At 52.0% G+C, this 14,777-nt stretch overlaps 4 protein-coding genes across 4 annotated transcripts; 2 read left to right on the forward strand and 2 right to left on the reverse strand.

Annotated features, from left to right (window-relative positions):
- Nucleotides 1-251: 251 nt before the first annotated feature.
- QC763_400010 (putative secondary metabolism biosynthetic enzyme) lies at nt 252-1,121 on the reverse strand (the record flags this gene model as incomplete). Its single annotated transcript, XM_062911612.1, has 1 exon — nt 252-1,121. The coding sequence occupies one exon, from the start codon at nt 1,119-1,121 to the stop codon at nt 252-254; it is 870 nt and encodes a 289-aa protein (XP_062765176.1).
- A 1,047-nt stretch (nt 1,122-2,168) lies between these two features.
- QC763_400020 (putative secondary metabolism biosynthetic enzyme) lies at nt 2,169-3,026 on the forward strand (the record flags this gene model as incomplete). Its single annotated transcript, XM_062911613.1, has 1 exon — nt 2,169-3,026. The coding sequence occupies one exon, from the start codon at nt 2,169-2,171 to the stop codon at nt 3,024-3,026; it is 858 nt and encodes a 285-aa protein (XP_062765177.1).
- Nucleotides 3,027-3,321: 295 nt separating this feature from the next.
- QC763_400030 (putative NRPS-like protein biosynthetic cluster) lies at nt 3,322-6,920 on the reverse strand. Its single transcript, XM_062911614.1, has 2 exons — nt 3,925-6,920; nt 3,322-3,868 (listed from the first exon to the last, which is right to left on the reverse strand). Exons 1-2 carry the CDS (start codon nt 6,787-6,789, stop codon nt 3,461-3,463), a joined length of 3,273 nt encoding a protein of 1,090 aa, XP_062765178.1. The 5' UTR covers nt 6,790-6,920; the 3' UTR covers nt 3,322-3,460.
- A 794-nt stretch (nt 6,921-7,714) lies between these two features.
- pks1 (polyketide beta-ketoacyl-synthase) lies at nt 7,715-14,750 on the forward strand. The gene is made up of 5 exons (XM_062911615.1): nt 7,715-8,453; nt 8,525-9,178; nt 9,232-13,816; nt 13,875-14,332; nt 14,397-14,750. The coding sequence occupies exons 1-5, from the start codon at nt 7,848-7,850 to the stop codon at nt 14,454-14,456; spliced, it is 6,363 nt and encodes a 2,120-aa protein (XP_062765179.1). The 5' UTR covers nt 7,715-7,847; the 3' UTR covers nt 14,457-14,750.
- Nucleotides 14,751-14,777: the final 27 nt, after the last annotated feature.

Raw genomic sequence — 14,777 nt, forward strand, 5'->3', positions numbered from 1 at the left:
CGCAGCAATGGTTCAAAATCGTCAGGCGAAGACTCAAAGAAAGATTACTAGGTAGTCATGAACCTGTAAATAGCTATGCGTATTGCACATACAATAGTCTGAGAATTTCTAGATATACGAGTCACGAGTTAATGGATTGCAATTGTAAAATTTGAACTTAGTTGATATCACCTTTAAGCGCTAGACTAGTAATTTTACTACACATAGCTCTATCGTAAATACCTATGTGGTGGACGCTAACTGTGCCCACATTACTTTCCTTCCGGGAAATCACTGATCTTGCTAATCTCTCTCCACTCCGCTAAATCCTCCCTAGTCTTATCCAAAGCCTTTCCAATCTCAGCCGTGGCATCACTGCCCAAGGCAAAGAATCCAGGCAGCTCCCTGCCCTCGGCAACACCAGTGCTGGTGACAACATCGTATATTACCTCAGCGCCCTTGACGGGGTTGCCGAGCTGAATACCGTTGAAGTCCTTGAACGCCTGGTCGGCCTTGGCATTGATTTCGTCGTACTCCTTCATTCTGGTGGAGGCAGGGGTGCCGCTTAAGTTGGCACCTGGCTTGAGCAAGCTGGTCCGGAAGAATCCGGGCTCGATCAAAGTGTGCTTGATGCCAAAGTCCTTGATCTCCTCGGCAAGACCAATGGCTGCCCAGCGAAGAGCGGCCTTGGAGGCATTGTACAGGTTGCAGCTGTTCATCGGGTACCATGCGGCCATGCTGCCAATGGTGACAAGCGTACCTGATCCTTGCTCTCTTAGTTGAGGAAGAACGGCGCGGTAGAGGTTTAGGGGGCCGAAGAAGTTGGCCTCAAACTGCTTGTACGTCTCCTCGGGAGTGGCTTCTTCGAGGGTGCCGGTCTGGACGTAGGCTGCATTGTTGACGACAATGTCGATGACGCCGTGGACGTTGACAATCTCGGCAACAGCCTTCTTCAGATCAGGGAGGGGCTTGTTGTGGTCAAGCTGGACAGCCGTGATGTTCTTGTGGGAGAGATCGACTTTGGCGGGGTTGCGGGAGGCAGCGAGCACCTTGTCACCGCGGGCAGCAGCGACCTTAGCAAGCTCGAGGCCAAAGCCGGAGGAGCAGCCGGTGATGAGCCAAATGCGAGAGCGGGGAGCCATTGTTGGATGATCTTGATAAGTTGATAAAAGTGGTAATTCTGGTCTTGTTGAGTGAGATGTTGTTGGATTACTGGAAAAGACGCCTGCCTTCTTATCTGGAACAGCCACGGCCAGAGAGTCTGTGGGAAAAGCTACATCATTTCGCCTATCTTTGTTTGTAGGTAGTTTCTAGCTAGCCATACGTCACTTGTTCCTTTGTGATGAATCAGACCCTGAGATCTCCCTATCCCCTAACCCCGATCGCCGAAGTGGGACAGCCCCACTACTCCGTCCCGAAATGCAGGATCCCGCATTTAGCGCTGTGCTAAGTGTTACTTTAAATTGGATTCTGCGTCCAACACACATTGTGGTGCATCTGCCCTCTACTGCCATTACGTCTGTCTAGTCTTTCAAAATGCAGGTTGAGGAACGGCAGATGCAGGGAGAGTGCAGAGATTAACACCACTGCTCCTTGATTTCTGTTGCTAAAGATCAAACAGAGCATGCCACCATAGCAGGTTTTCCAATGGCTATGATGTCAGTGGTGACTCCTGGCCAATTGCATTACACAGTTTGATAGTTTGCCGTCAGGGCGTATCGCGGCGATTGTGATGGATTGTATATTTTTCGGATCCTGATTTTTGACTGCCGATCAGCATGTGGTTTCGGTGTTAGAGGTGGGCATTACTGTTGATCTCGGCGCTCATTTTCTCGACTTAGTGTGGCTAACGGTGCGGGGGTCATGTATGCAGGGTCTGATTGATGTTTTGTCCCGTTGGCCCGTTTGCCAGCCACCTTCTTTGACAGGTCAATGCTATCCCGTCTAGAATAGTCCGAGGGTGACGCAAGAGAGGCTTCTTTAACTCCGGGTCGTTCCTGAAGATAGATGCATCGCCTGTTAACCCCCATCCTGTTAAAAGACAGGCGAGACAAGATCAGATCGACCACATCGGTAGCACCCAGTCAAGCAATCCCGCGATCCGCTCTATCTGTACGCTTAAACCGATTCACATACATTTTTCTTTCCCAGACACTAAGGTAGCCTTCTCTTCAACAACTCGCATCAACATGGCTGTCGCAAGAAAGGTCTGGCTCATTACTGGAACCTCCTCCGGTCTAGGCCAAGCCATCGCCAGAGCCGCACTTGCTAAAGGAGATACCGTCGTCGCCACTGCTCGGGACCCCCGCAAGATCTCGGATCTCGCATCAGCGGGCGCCATCACCGAGCGACTCGATGTGACAGCTTCTGACGAGTCCCTTTCTGAGACTGTCAACCGCATCGTTTCCAAAACAGGAGCCATCGACATTCTCGTCAACAACGCCGGTTACATCCTTGCCGGAGGTGTCGAAGAGGTTAGCCGTGACGAAGTGCAAGCCGAATTCAACACAAATGTCTTTGGCCAGCTAAACGTCCTTCGCGCCGTGCTCCCAGTGATGCGCAAGCAAAAGTCAGGAGTGGTTGCGAACCTTGGGAGCATTGGCGGTTGGCGTGGCACCCCTGCTGCCGGTCTATACTGCGCTTCAAAGGCGTGTGCTGCCATCATCTCTGAGTCGCTACGTGCAGAGGTGGCCCCCTTGGGTATCCAGGTGACAGTCATCGAACCTGGCTACTTCCGAACCAACTTCTTGGCCCCAGGACACAAAGTCTGGGCCAAGAACAAGATTGAGGACATCGCCCCGGTTGTGGGAGCGACGAATGACGCGTTTGAGGCATACGACCGCAAGCAGCCCGGTGACCCCGAAAAGGCCGCTCAGCTGATTGTGGAAGCCTTGACCGGAACTGGTAGGGCCCAGGGACGCCCACTGCCTGCAAGGTTCTCCGTCGGGAGCGATGCTTATCAGATTGTCAGTGGTATCTTGGATAGTCAAAAGAAGGAACTGGAGGAGTGGAAGGACTTGAGCACTACCACCGATCACACAGACTAAGACGTCTTTTCTTTCGCACCGTAGAGATATTCATGGTATTCGGATATGTGGCTTCTTGGAGCTAGTGATTACAAACCTATACCAGAGAATAAGTCAATCTAACGTTATGTCATGGGATGTATTTGCAATTGTAGCATTAAGGTTTCCTTAACTTTATTAAGACAGCGAAGGGGCAGAAAAGACCTCTTCTACTTTCTTCTCTTGAGCTAGAATTGGCAAAGAAAGTGATGGCATTGATCTTTTGTCTTGTTACGACGGTTTGCTAGGTACCTTAGCTAAGGTACTTTGAATTCAGGTTCCAACACTGGGCAATTCATCCACTCAAAGAAAAAAAAGAAACAAAAAGCCAATACATCCATTCGCAGATCCCCAAGCCAAGATTGAGATCCGCCTTCTAACTAGGTACCTATCTCACCCTTCTATGCGTACAAGTATCACTCAAGAAACCCCGTTGCCTTCCATTTTCTTACATATCCTTCAACCACCTCTTTCGCAACCCCGCTTTCACTCTCCAGTGTCTTAGACACTGGTCTAGACAGCTTGGTGTCCAAAACAATCTGTCCTTGACCCAAGACCCGAAAGTCTTGTTCAAAAAAGTCTTTGAGGGAAGCACTGATTGCACCAGACTTTGATGCAAGGACCAACCACTCTTCAAACGGCACAAGTGTTCCGTCTACTCGACTTGGTTGTACGTCCATTTCTCGCCCCATGATTGCAATGATGTCTCTCATCGGCTGCCTGATCGGGTTTTCGAGATGCAGAAACGGTGGCAAGACTTGCGGCGACAGCAGCATCTCGGTAAGGGCTTGGGCTGCATGGTCTACTGGTAACCATGATACAGTCTAGATATGTTGTGTGAGTAATTGTACGGATTTTGAATCCAATATAAAAGACTTACCCCCTCCAAGTCCGGCCAGACCCCCAGCTTCTGGCAGGCCTTCACCAACACCGGCATGTGCTCCCCAGTCTTCCAAAGCCCACCTCCCTTCTTGTCTGTATCTGCTGGCCCTGACAGCTGCCCGATCCTGACAGTTACACTCTCGGCCTTATCTCCCTGTGACTTGAATACTTCGGCAGCCTCTTTCATTACGCTTTCGCAAACCCACTTTGCCTCGGCATACCCCATTTTGACCGGCGCGTCTGCTTCGACAGGGCCTTCCGGCACCGGTCCATCGCCATCGAAATAACGCACAGCGGCAATCGAAGAGGCAAAGACCATACGCACCCCAACCTCTGGTCGAAGGGAAGATGCCTTTTGGCAAAGCGACAAGAGGTCGCAGAGGAGGTCAAGATGCGTACGGAAGGAAGGCAGTGTGAGCTGAAAGTCCATGGGCCAGGCGAGATGGAGGATATGGGTAACTTCCGATGCGAGAGAATCCAGGGGAAGGTGGGTCTTGCTGTCAGAGTCGAGAAAGGTGATCTTGGACCAAGAGGCTTCCGGGAGAGGGGGGAGACCAGCTGACGAGATGGTTTGCGTTTGGTAGCTTTTCCGAGGGTCGTCCGTAAGGGGAGACACAGAAGCTGCTGCTCGAGAGCCACGCATTAAACAGATTATTTTTGTTACCGATGAAAAAGAAGACAAACGGGACAAAACATGGGCGCCAAGGCTACCGGTGCTTCCTGTCATCACGACAACGAGTGGGCTGGTGGTAGACGGCCGGGAAGAATCGAGTCGTTGAATGTACTCATCCGCCAAAGCCTTCATCGCATCCGTTCGACTATTGGGCTTCGAGAGAGATTCAGTTGACTCGCCCTCCACCAATAGCGTTCTGATGGCATGAGAAAGCAGGCTCAATGTTGGGCGACGATACACAAACTCAGCCGTCAAGCTTTCTTCCTGGCAGTTGCCAGATCGTCTGAGGGAAGATGTGATCTTCCTTGCAAGCTTCAGGCTCTGTAACGAGTCCAAACCTCGTTCGAAAAAGTCATCCTCGCTCTTTAAACTGCCTGCCTTGAACGACGGACTGACCACGTCTCTCAAGAGCATTCTGAGGACATCTTCGACGTTGTCGACATCGAAAACCGCTCCATCGTCGCTTGATCCCTCTGCATCGATAGCCTGGTAGGCTGCATCAATTTCCGCTCTGAACAATTCCGCCGTCTCCCTACGCATAACGCTGCCTTTATCTGACCGGGGTATGGTTTTGCCGTCTGTGACAAATATGATGGCATGTTTGGAGCTCACTCTTGCATGGGCATCCAGCGTCTCATTTGCTTCCAGAACCAGCGCCCAGATCTGCTCTCTCAGCACTTCCAGGTCTGTGGTGGCAGAAGGAGAGGGCTCAACTAGCACCGCCATTTCGAATCGACCCTGGCCGACACAGACGGCTGTCTTGACATTTGCATCACCAGTCAGAAGGTCCTCCAACGTCCTCGGCATAATCTTCTCTCCAGTTTTCAATACAATAACGTCGTCCACTCTCCCCAACACTCTTACTTCCATGCCCTCCCCGGCATCGCAATCAGGATTTAACTGCATGTCATCTTGGATCTCAAAATGCTTTCCCCCCCATCCACAGGGATACCCAATCAGCCGATATGACTTTGCAGCAGGAGAAGCGGGACGCAATTCCAGGCCCAAGTCAGATCTCAGCCTCAAATACCGGTGGTTGTATCCAGTTCCCGGAGTGGGACAAAAGATGGGCGCAATGGCGCCTATTTCCGTGACACCATAGTGATTCAGCAACCTAACACCCTTTTCGACCAGGCTGTTGGCAACGTCAGGGCTCATTGCCCCACCCCCTACAGCGACAAATTCCATCTTTCTCAGCAGCGCAAAGGCAGTGCTTTGTTCCTCGACGGATGGCAAAGAGAAAATATCCTGCAAAATTGAAGGGACGCTCATCAGCGACCTTGCTTTGGACGCTTGAAGGATCTCCAGAGTCGACTTTGCAGCGGGGATGATGGAAGAGGGCGGCAGACAACATGTCAATCCCACCGAGAGCGAGAGGGCAGGTGCTAGAAGTCCGAAACCGTGGTACAAGGGTAATGTTGAGAGGTTGACCCAGGAGGGTACTTCCGAAGACGGGAACTGATGACATGCGGCATATCCCAGCAGGTAACGGTGAGGAACGGGGATGGGCTTTGGCAGTCCGGTGGTGCCTGATGAGTGCAGTATCAGGGCTGTGTGGCCCAGCTTGGATTCATCACCCACTTCGGGGACAGGTGTCTTGGTATCGCCGTTGCTGTCCAGAAAGACTTTATAAGGCTCAGTGGTGATGATCTTGGCAGCTGATGGCCCGCGTGCAATTTCGGAGCTGATTACTTCCGTGCGTTGTGACACGAGGAGAGTGCCCGCATTTGTCTTTTGGAGCAGATGTAAAATGCTGTGGGCTCCCAGTCTTGCCGATAGAAGAAGAGCGGGGATATTGAGACTCAACAAGGCGCTGAGGTGAATAAACAAGCCGATGTCGCTCTCCATGTAAAGAGCCACCGGGCGGGTTTTGCTGGAACTTCTGTCGGCATGACCAGTTTGGAGCGAGGCACGAAGCCACTCTGCGCATGCCCCAATAGATCTGTCCAGCTGCGCAAACGTGACTGGTTGAATGATGTATGACTCCCTCTCCCTGTTGCTGTTGCTATCTCGACGATGACATTCGACCTGGTGGCTGAAGATGTGATTTGGGTTGTTGATGGCGTTGAATGCAATGAGCCCCGGCAGTGAGGAGATCTCATCCGGTTTGGCCGGCTTACCACCTCTTCTTTGTGGTGGAAGCGGGCTAAAGGCAGGCCTGACAAACTCTCTCTCTTCAAAGATTCCCATAGTTGACTAGGTAGTTGCGCGTTGATGTAGGTCTTTGTGAGGCGGTGATGGGATTACAAAAATAAAGGACGAGTGACTGGAAGGCAGAAGTCCCTGTTTAGACCATGGTTTGATTTGACGAGAATCCCACATTATGAACCAAGTGGTAAACTACTGTTGCAACTCCGCAGAATGCTATTTGCGCAACTAAAACGCTCGGGCTATGCTGTCGCCACTTTGCGGCGTGGTTGACAGACCGGAGTAGAGCCCACACAAGATCGTCACGACATCGGCTTTTCGGGGACCGGAGCCTGCCACAGTCACTTATAAAGAACAGATTTGACGGCGATAGCGAGATATTTGGAAAAGCCATGTCTTTACCTCCGACCACGTCATATAGTCCAAAAAGGAAGGAGAGCCAAGATTGGGGGTTTAATGTGGGCTGCAGGGACCAGTGTAGTCAGGTCAGGCATACGTGCAAGCCGTCATGTAAACAATGAGGTCAAGCGGCAAAGTCGCAGGTGGTGCAACTATCTTGGCAAAGCTTGACCTGTTGGCCAAAGGAACAGTTGGGAGTGCTTCAACGAGGATGTGGAAAATAAGGGATGAGATGGAACAGTCTGTTCTCCTCGTTGTCCTTGGCTGGAGCAACAACCTGATAGTCATGAGGTCTCAGGTCGGAGCCTCTGGAACTTATCATATCTCTGTTGTTGGGAGCGTGAAGTGCTAACCTTTGACTATCGGCCGACCCTTTTTTCTTTTGGCCGCCGAGTAGTGGCATTTGACTGGAATGGGTCACATTCACATGGTGGTATGGATGGCCAGGGCCAGTTGCCCGCCGTTTTCTGGAGTGGAGTACTCCCTCCCTTGGTAAAGCAGGATACTTTAAAAGTCTGGCCTCTTTCCTTCTTTTTCGACTTGTTTCTCCTGACACACACACACACATCAACTGCATTCAAAAAGGGAGCATCTCTTTGGCCTTTTGCACTTGTTCTTTCAACATAGACTTAAAAGTATCTCGAGTTGTTCGCACAGCTGCCCTACCAACTTCGACAATCACCCATACAGTCTACCTTAACATGGCTGACGTACTGCTGTTCCCCGGCCAGGGGTCGACCTCACACTTTTCAGACCACGAGACTATCCATCAAATCCTGGACCAGCTTGGACAAGAGCAAGCCGTCTTTGATGGTTTTGTCCAAAGCTGCAAAGATCACTTCAAAGAGGAATACAACGCCCTTTCTCCAGAAGATCAATCATCAATTGGGAATCCTCAGGATATCATCGATTTTGTCCAAGACAGCAAAACATTTCTCACACCACCACCAGCCCTGCAGTCTCACCCTATCTTTGAAACAACCACATTGTTCATTAGACAGGTCTTGGAACTGATGTTATACCAGTCCCGAAGTGACGGGTCAGATCAGCCAGTTGAAACAGCGGGCGTCTGCACAGGTGTCTTACCCGCTGCCCTTGCTGCATCTTACCCATCCTACCTGTCCTCGCAGTTCGTCCGGGCAGCCGCCCAGTCTTATCGACTTGCGTTTTGGATCGGTCTTAGAGTGTCTCAATTTTGCAGCAAAGCAGCTGCTGATACATGGCGCGATCTTCCATGGGCATTAAGTATCTTCGGCTTGCCTGTTGACCAGGTAGAGAGGACACTCACCCAATACATTGACGAGATGGTATGGTACCTGATATTTAATGATCCTTACCTGGGTAGCATCTACTGACATGTGATGTATTTGTTTTTCAGAGCACTACGCCGACTCCTCGGATCTCTGCAGTCTTTGCTGCCGACAACATTTCCCTCTCTGGTAGCGGCCCTGCGCTATCACAGTTCAAGACCATTGCAGCCTCACAGCATCCCTCAGCACATTTCCGATCACCTCACGTGCATGGTTATTACCACGGTGGCGCTGAGAGTGTTTGTCTGGTGAACCAAGTACTCCAGGACGTCCAAACAAGAGAGATCACCTTCCCTACCTGGCAATGCCTTCAAATTCCTCTTCGGTCCGTCGCTACCGGACAGTTACTTGATCCTATTGCCGCGGCCGCTAGCGGCCCCTCTCTTCTCGAAGTTGTCCTCCATAGCGTCTTTGTCGAAACTGTCGGATGGCTATACACAATCGGCTCTTTGACCCAATCACTCAGAGAAGGACTGGACAAGGATCCAGACACTCAATACAGGGTCATTGGCATGGGTCCTAACGCCGGCTCCTTGGTGAGAGACTTGAGAACGAGCATGCTAACTTCAAAAGTAAGCATCATCGAATCTTTTGGAGACTTTGCACTCAACAGCCCCCCCGAATCGTATGCCATTGTTGGGTTGTCTGTCAACTACCCAAAGGGAAATGGCCTGGATGAGTTTTGGGAGACCCTGGTGAGAGGAGAATCCACTCTCTCTACTGTAAGTCAACAGCAGTGATTGTGTACATGGCCTCGGCGCTAACATGAGACCAGATTCCTGACAATCGTTTCGACATCACCAGCTATGGAAATAAGGATGACGGCAAAGGGAAGCCAAAACCTACACCCAACCATGGAAACTTTTTGGATGACGCATTCAAGTTTGACGCCGCCTACTTCAACATCTCACCAAGGGAGGCAAAGTGCATGGACCCCCAACAGCGCCTTCTTCTTCATGTTGCAGCAGGAGCTTTGGAAGATGCTGGCTACAGCCCCAACTCGACACCGACCTTCATCAAGGACAAGTTTGGTGTTTTTGTTGGTGTGGCTACAGGAGACTATGTTGACAATCTGAGGGAGGACATCGATGTTTACTACAGTCCTGGAACGCTCCGCGCCTTCCTAAGCGGCCGCATTTCTTATGCGCTAGGCCTCAAGGGACCATCGATAGTATTCGACACGGCTTGCTCTTCATCCACGGTCGCACTGCACCACGCGTGCCAGTCTCTCAAGTCAGGGGAGTGCACGGTTGCCCTGGCGGGTGGCATAAATGTAATGTCGAGTCCCTACATGCACTTGGGGTTGTCTCGTGCACACTTCCTGTCACCCACGGGTCAGTGCAAGCCTTTCGATGTTTCGGCGGATGGATACTGCCGAGCAGAAGGAGCTGGCCTAGTCGTCGTCAAGAAACTCTCGGATGCTATTCGTGAAGGGGACCACATCCACGGCGTTATTCGTGGAATGGGTCTCAACCAGTGCGGCACTGCCAAATCCATCACCCATCCAGACGCTGCTACTCAGGCCGAGCTGTTCAACGAAGTCCTCTCTCGCAACCACATCGACCCAGACAGCATCTCACTGGTAGAGACTCACGGCACCGGAACACAAGCAGGGGACTTTGCCGAGATTACGAGTCTACAGTCCACCTTTGGCATGAGAGCTCCTGATAACCCCCTATACATCTCGAGTGTGAAGGGAAATATTGGTCATGCGGAAGCGGCATCAGGACTTGCTGGTCTGACCAAGTTGCTGCTTGCCATGAGGGAGAAGAAGCTGCCACCACAAGCATCTTTCAAGACACTTAACCCTCGGCTCAAGAGCATCCGGGAGCACAACATTGTCATCCCCACCGTTCTGACCGATTGGACCACGAGAGACAAGACCCCAAGACGGGCACTCCTCAACAACTTTGGTGCTGCAGGCTCCAATGCCGCGCTGGTACTTGAGGAATACACCGGCAACACCCAGAAGCCGGTGAAGGCCGGTCGGAATAAAGCCGAGAAGGTGTCTAGATCGTCTCATATCCTCAACATCTCGGCGAAAACTCCGGCTGCACTGGAACATCTCAGAGAAGAGTACATCAGCTATATCAAGACATACCCCAATGTCAAAATAGAGGATCTGTGCTACACAGCCACTGCACGGAAGAGAAATGAAGGATACGCCCACAGAATCTCCGTCCTCGGCTCCAACGTGCAGCAGCTCGAGTCGCAGCTGAGACAGGAAGCGGTCACCCAGGTCGCCAATCTCAAGGTCGCCGGTCACCGAAAGACGTTGTTTGTGTTTTCTGGTCAGGGTGGCATCTACGCCGGCATGGGTGGTGAGCTCCTGCTGACTTCGCCACGATTCCGATCTGCAGTGGAGAGGTGTGATGGAATTCTTACCGCAAATGGTTTCCCTGCTGTCTCGTCGTACCTCTTGGACTCGGAGAGTTGGAGAGCAGAACCCAAACCTGTGGTGGAACAAAGCGCCTGTTTTGTTATCGAGTACGCGCTGGCTCAGCTGTTCATTCACTGGGGCCTCAAGCCGGATGCTGTCGTTGGGCACAGTATCGGAGAATACGCTGCTCTCGTGACAGCGGGCGCCCTGACTCTGGAGGATGGCCTTTTGTTTGTTGCCAAGCGCGCCAGTTTGATGACAGCCAAATGCCCAGCTGCTTCGTCCGGAATGATGGCCTGCGCATTGCCGGCGCGTGAGATAGAGTGTCTCCTCTCACAACACGGGTTTCCAGCTCTTAGTGTCGCCTGCGAGAACAGCCCAAAAGATTCTGTGGTTGCTGGGTCTCTCGATGAACTCACCAGATTCGGTGAGCTTGCAAGGGCCAACAAAATCAAGAATAAGTTGCTCGAAGTGGCCTACGGCTTTCATTCTCCTGCCATGGACCCCATTTTAGAGGAGATTGAAGCACATGCCGCGACTCTACGCCCCTGTCTGAGAGCAGAAGGTGCTGTCGACGTTGGCTTGAGCACTTATGGCAGACTCTTGGAGGCAGGGGAGCAGATCACATCTGCCTATTTTGCCAAGCAGACCAGGGGTACAGTGCAGTTCTCTCAGGTCGCACAGAAACTGGCGACAAAGCTGAACGGTAACAACGTGACGGTCCTTGAAGCCGGGTCATCTCCCATCACCCTCCCCATGGTGAAGGCAGCCTTCGACCCAAGCACGTCCCTTCTCCTTCCCTCTCTGCGTCCAAAAGATAAGCCATGGGTGGCACTGTGCACCATGTTGCGAACGCTCTTTCTCCACGGTGTGCCTGTCAAATGGAGAGAAATATACGACACTTCTAGCAGGATGTTGTACCCCTTCCCACAGTATCCGCTCTATGGCGCCGAGTTTCTCATTCCGTTTCGAGAGCTTAAGAATGAAGTCGAGCTGGAGGGCTCTCTCCCGGCTTCGCCAGAGCCCTTGTTCGAATTTCTCACTTCTAGGGGGTCATCGCCCCCAGACAAGCCAGAAGTCACGTCGTTTTCAACCCCAGTCAAACAATTGGCGCCATTCATCAAGGCCCACGCAGTAGGAAACACTCCTCTGTGTCCCGCCTCGGTCTTCATGGAGTATGCGTTAGAGGGTGCTGTGGTGACGGACGATTCCCTTGCCAAAGCAACCATAGCTATGGAGGATATCACTTTCGACAAGCCTCTTGTATACGACGACAACTCGCCACCTTCGGAACTGCAGCTGCAGCTAGATCGCTCTCAGCAAGAGGGACAGATTTTCAGTTTCATGAGCGGAGCAAACCATGTTCACTGCTCTGGCACCCTTCGGCAAGCTTCGACCAAGTTTGTTTCGACCATCTTCTCACGCAAGGAAGCTTTTGTGAGACGTCAGAAAATGACTTCGTTCGAGTTTGGCGGCCGAGAGAATGCTAACTCCTTTTCCTCGCGTACCATCTACGAGCTCATCTTCCCGCGTGTCGTCGCCTATTCAGAGCCTTTCCTCACTTTGGACCGCCTTACGGTGAGTTCTACGGGTTTGGAAGGCTTTGGGCAGTTCCGCGTGAGTGGCCTATCACTCCAGGGCAGCTTTGTCTGTGCGCCCGCCTTCATCGATACTATGCTCCACGCCGCTGGGTTTATCGCCAACATCAAGGTCAATGACCAAACGGCATGCATCTGCACAAAGGTTGACCTGGCCATCTTACCAGAAGACAGCAACGATGTGTACGAGCGGGACCTGGACATTTACTGCAGTCTTGTGGACTTAGATGATGCCATTGTGGCAGATGCCTACGTGATGACAGAAGATGGCAAGGTGGTGAGTTGCGTGGAGGGCATGTCGTTCCGAAAGATCAACAAGGCTGGCTTCAAAGCAAGCCTGGCGAGGGCGGCAGGCAAGTCTGCTCCTGCAATTTCCAAGCGGGTAGTTGCTCCAGTTCCGGCCAAGAGAGCTCCTGGTCAGAAGCAGGAGCATACTGCACGAGTTGAGCAGACACAGCGGTCGCCCGACATTGAACAGACCGTTATGGCAATGATCAAAGAAGTCTGTGGGGCTGGCGATGACACCCGGATGAGTACTACTCTTTCGGAGATGGGCGTTGACAGTCTCCTGTTCATCGAGCTGGCCGACGCTATCAGGAGTCAGCTTCCATCTCTCCAAATCTCAACACATGAACTCGAGGCTTGCAATGCAGTCGGAGATCTAATGAACGTCATCAAGAAGGCTTCTGCCTCCGGTGCCACGACAACGCACTCCTCGCCCTGCGTGTCCGAAGATGGCAGGGCAACCTTCTCTGACGCCTCCACGGGTTCCATCTCTACGCCTGTCACACCTCCTGATGGCGAAGAGACCAGCATCAAAGATCTCTTGGAAGATATCTGTGGACTGGATATCGCGGGGGTGGACAAGACAGCCCCACTGTCTACTCTCGGGATTGACTCGTTGCTCTCTATTGAGCTGCAAGAGGAACTGCAATCCCGTCTTGGTCTTACCATCGACAACGGCCATGAAGGCATATCCGAGCTGAGAGTTGTCGACTTGGAGGTGCTGTATGCCAAGAAGCTTGCATCTCATCGTAGCCAGGGGCAGCTTCAAGGATTGGGTATCCGGCACACCACCGGGACAACCCCACACCCCCATGCTTCCCAACGTGGTTTGGAGTCGGCCAATGACAGTGACTTCCCCACTCAACTGCAGACACAACAGTCGGATTCTCCCAAAGCCCCGTTGTACCTGTTCCATGATGGCAGCGGGTTGAGTAGCATGTACCGCCACCTCAACAGTCTGAACCGCAACATCTACGGGATTTACAGTATCGACGGCTCATATCCCGTAGAGAAACAGGCAAAGACAATACAAGAGCTCGCAGCGCTCTACATAGACAAGGCAAAGCTGTCAAAGCAGTCCGAGATCCTCCTCGGTGGTAAGTTTCCCTGAAAGCCGCCCCGTTCGTGACAGGTTTCTAACCCGTTACAAAACAGGCTGGTCCTTTGGCGGTGTGCTCGCCTTCGAAGTCTCCCGACAACTTCGCGCCCACCACCCCAACGTCACCGTCAAAGGTGTCATCCTGATCGACTCCCCCCTGCCGATCAATCACGACCCTCTTCCTCAAGAAGTCATTTTGCACGTTGTAGGCAGCAAAGGACGAGACTCTCCCCTGCGAAAGCAGATCCAAGCGCAGTTCTCACGCCATGCCGGCATGTTGGAACGGTACAGTCGGCGGCAACTTGAAGACATCAAGGGCGGAGGCGTGCCCTGCGCCATGCTCTTCTGCACCAAGACCATGAACACCGAGCGGGCATGCGGGGTAACGTATCCCTGGTTGAGTGATGGTGAGTACCGGTCCAAGGCGGTCGAGAGGTGGGAGACGGTCGTCGGGAGAAGATTGTTGGCTTTGGACCTGGACTGTAATCACTTTGAGGTTTTTGAGGATGGAAATGTGAGTGATTGTCAACAAATACTTCGTTCTTTGTCAAGTGAAGAGATGCTGATGATCTGAGTAGATTGCTGAAGTATCAGAGAAGCTGGGGGGCGCATGTGCTTTGTTGGAAGGTCGGTCTTGATTACCTCCTACCAGCTGGTACCAGGAACAGATTTTGAAAATGATTGTTGAAGAAAGTACCTTGCCAGAGGAAATTGAAAGGAGTTGGCATCAAGGGTAGCAATTTCATATACATAGGCACCTCATATTCAATGTCAGACGAGTATAACCCTATATGTAAGACTGCACATGGCTTCAAGTCCAACGAGTACAACGTGTAGGCGAACTATTAGGTGCGAGAAGCCCGTGCCACTGCATTGCGGCTCTTGAGTACCTACACGCGTCTGTAAGCGGATATTCTAGCGATGTGAGGACGTTTGTGTAGTATTGAGGAGAGGTGACG

This window comes from Podospora pseudopauciseta, chromosome 4 (genome assembly GCF_035222475.1).
Source record: "Podospora pseudopauciseta strain CBS 411.78 chromosome 4, whole genome shotgun sequence".
Lineage (NCBI taxonomy): Eukaryota > Fungi > Ascomycota > Sordariomycetes > Sordariales > Podosporaceae > Podospora > Podospora pseudopauciseta.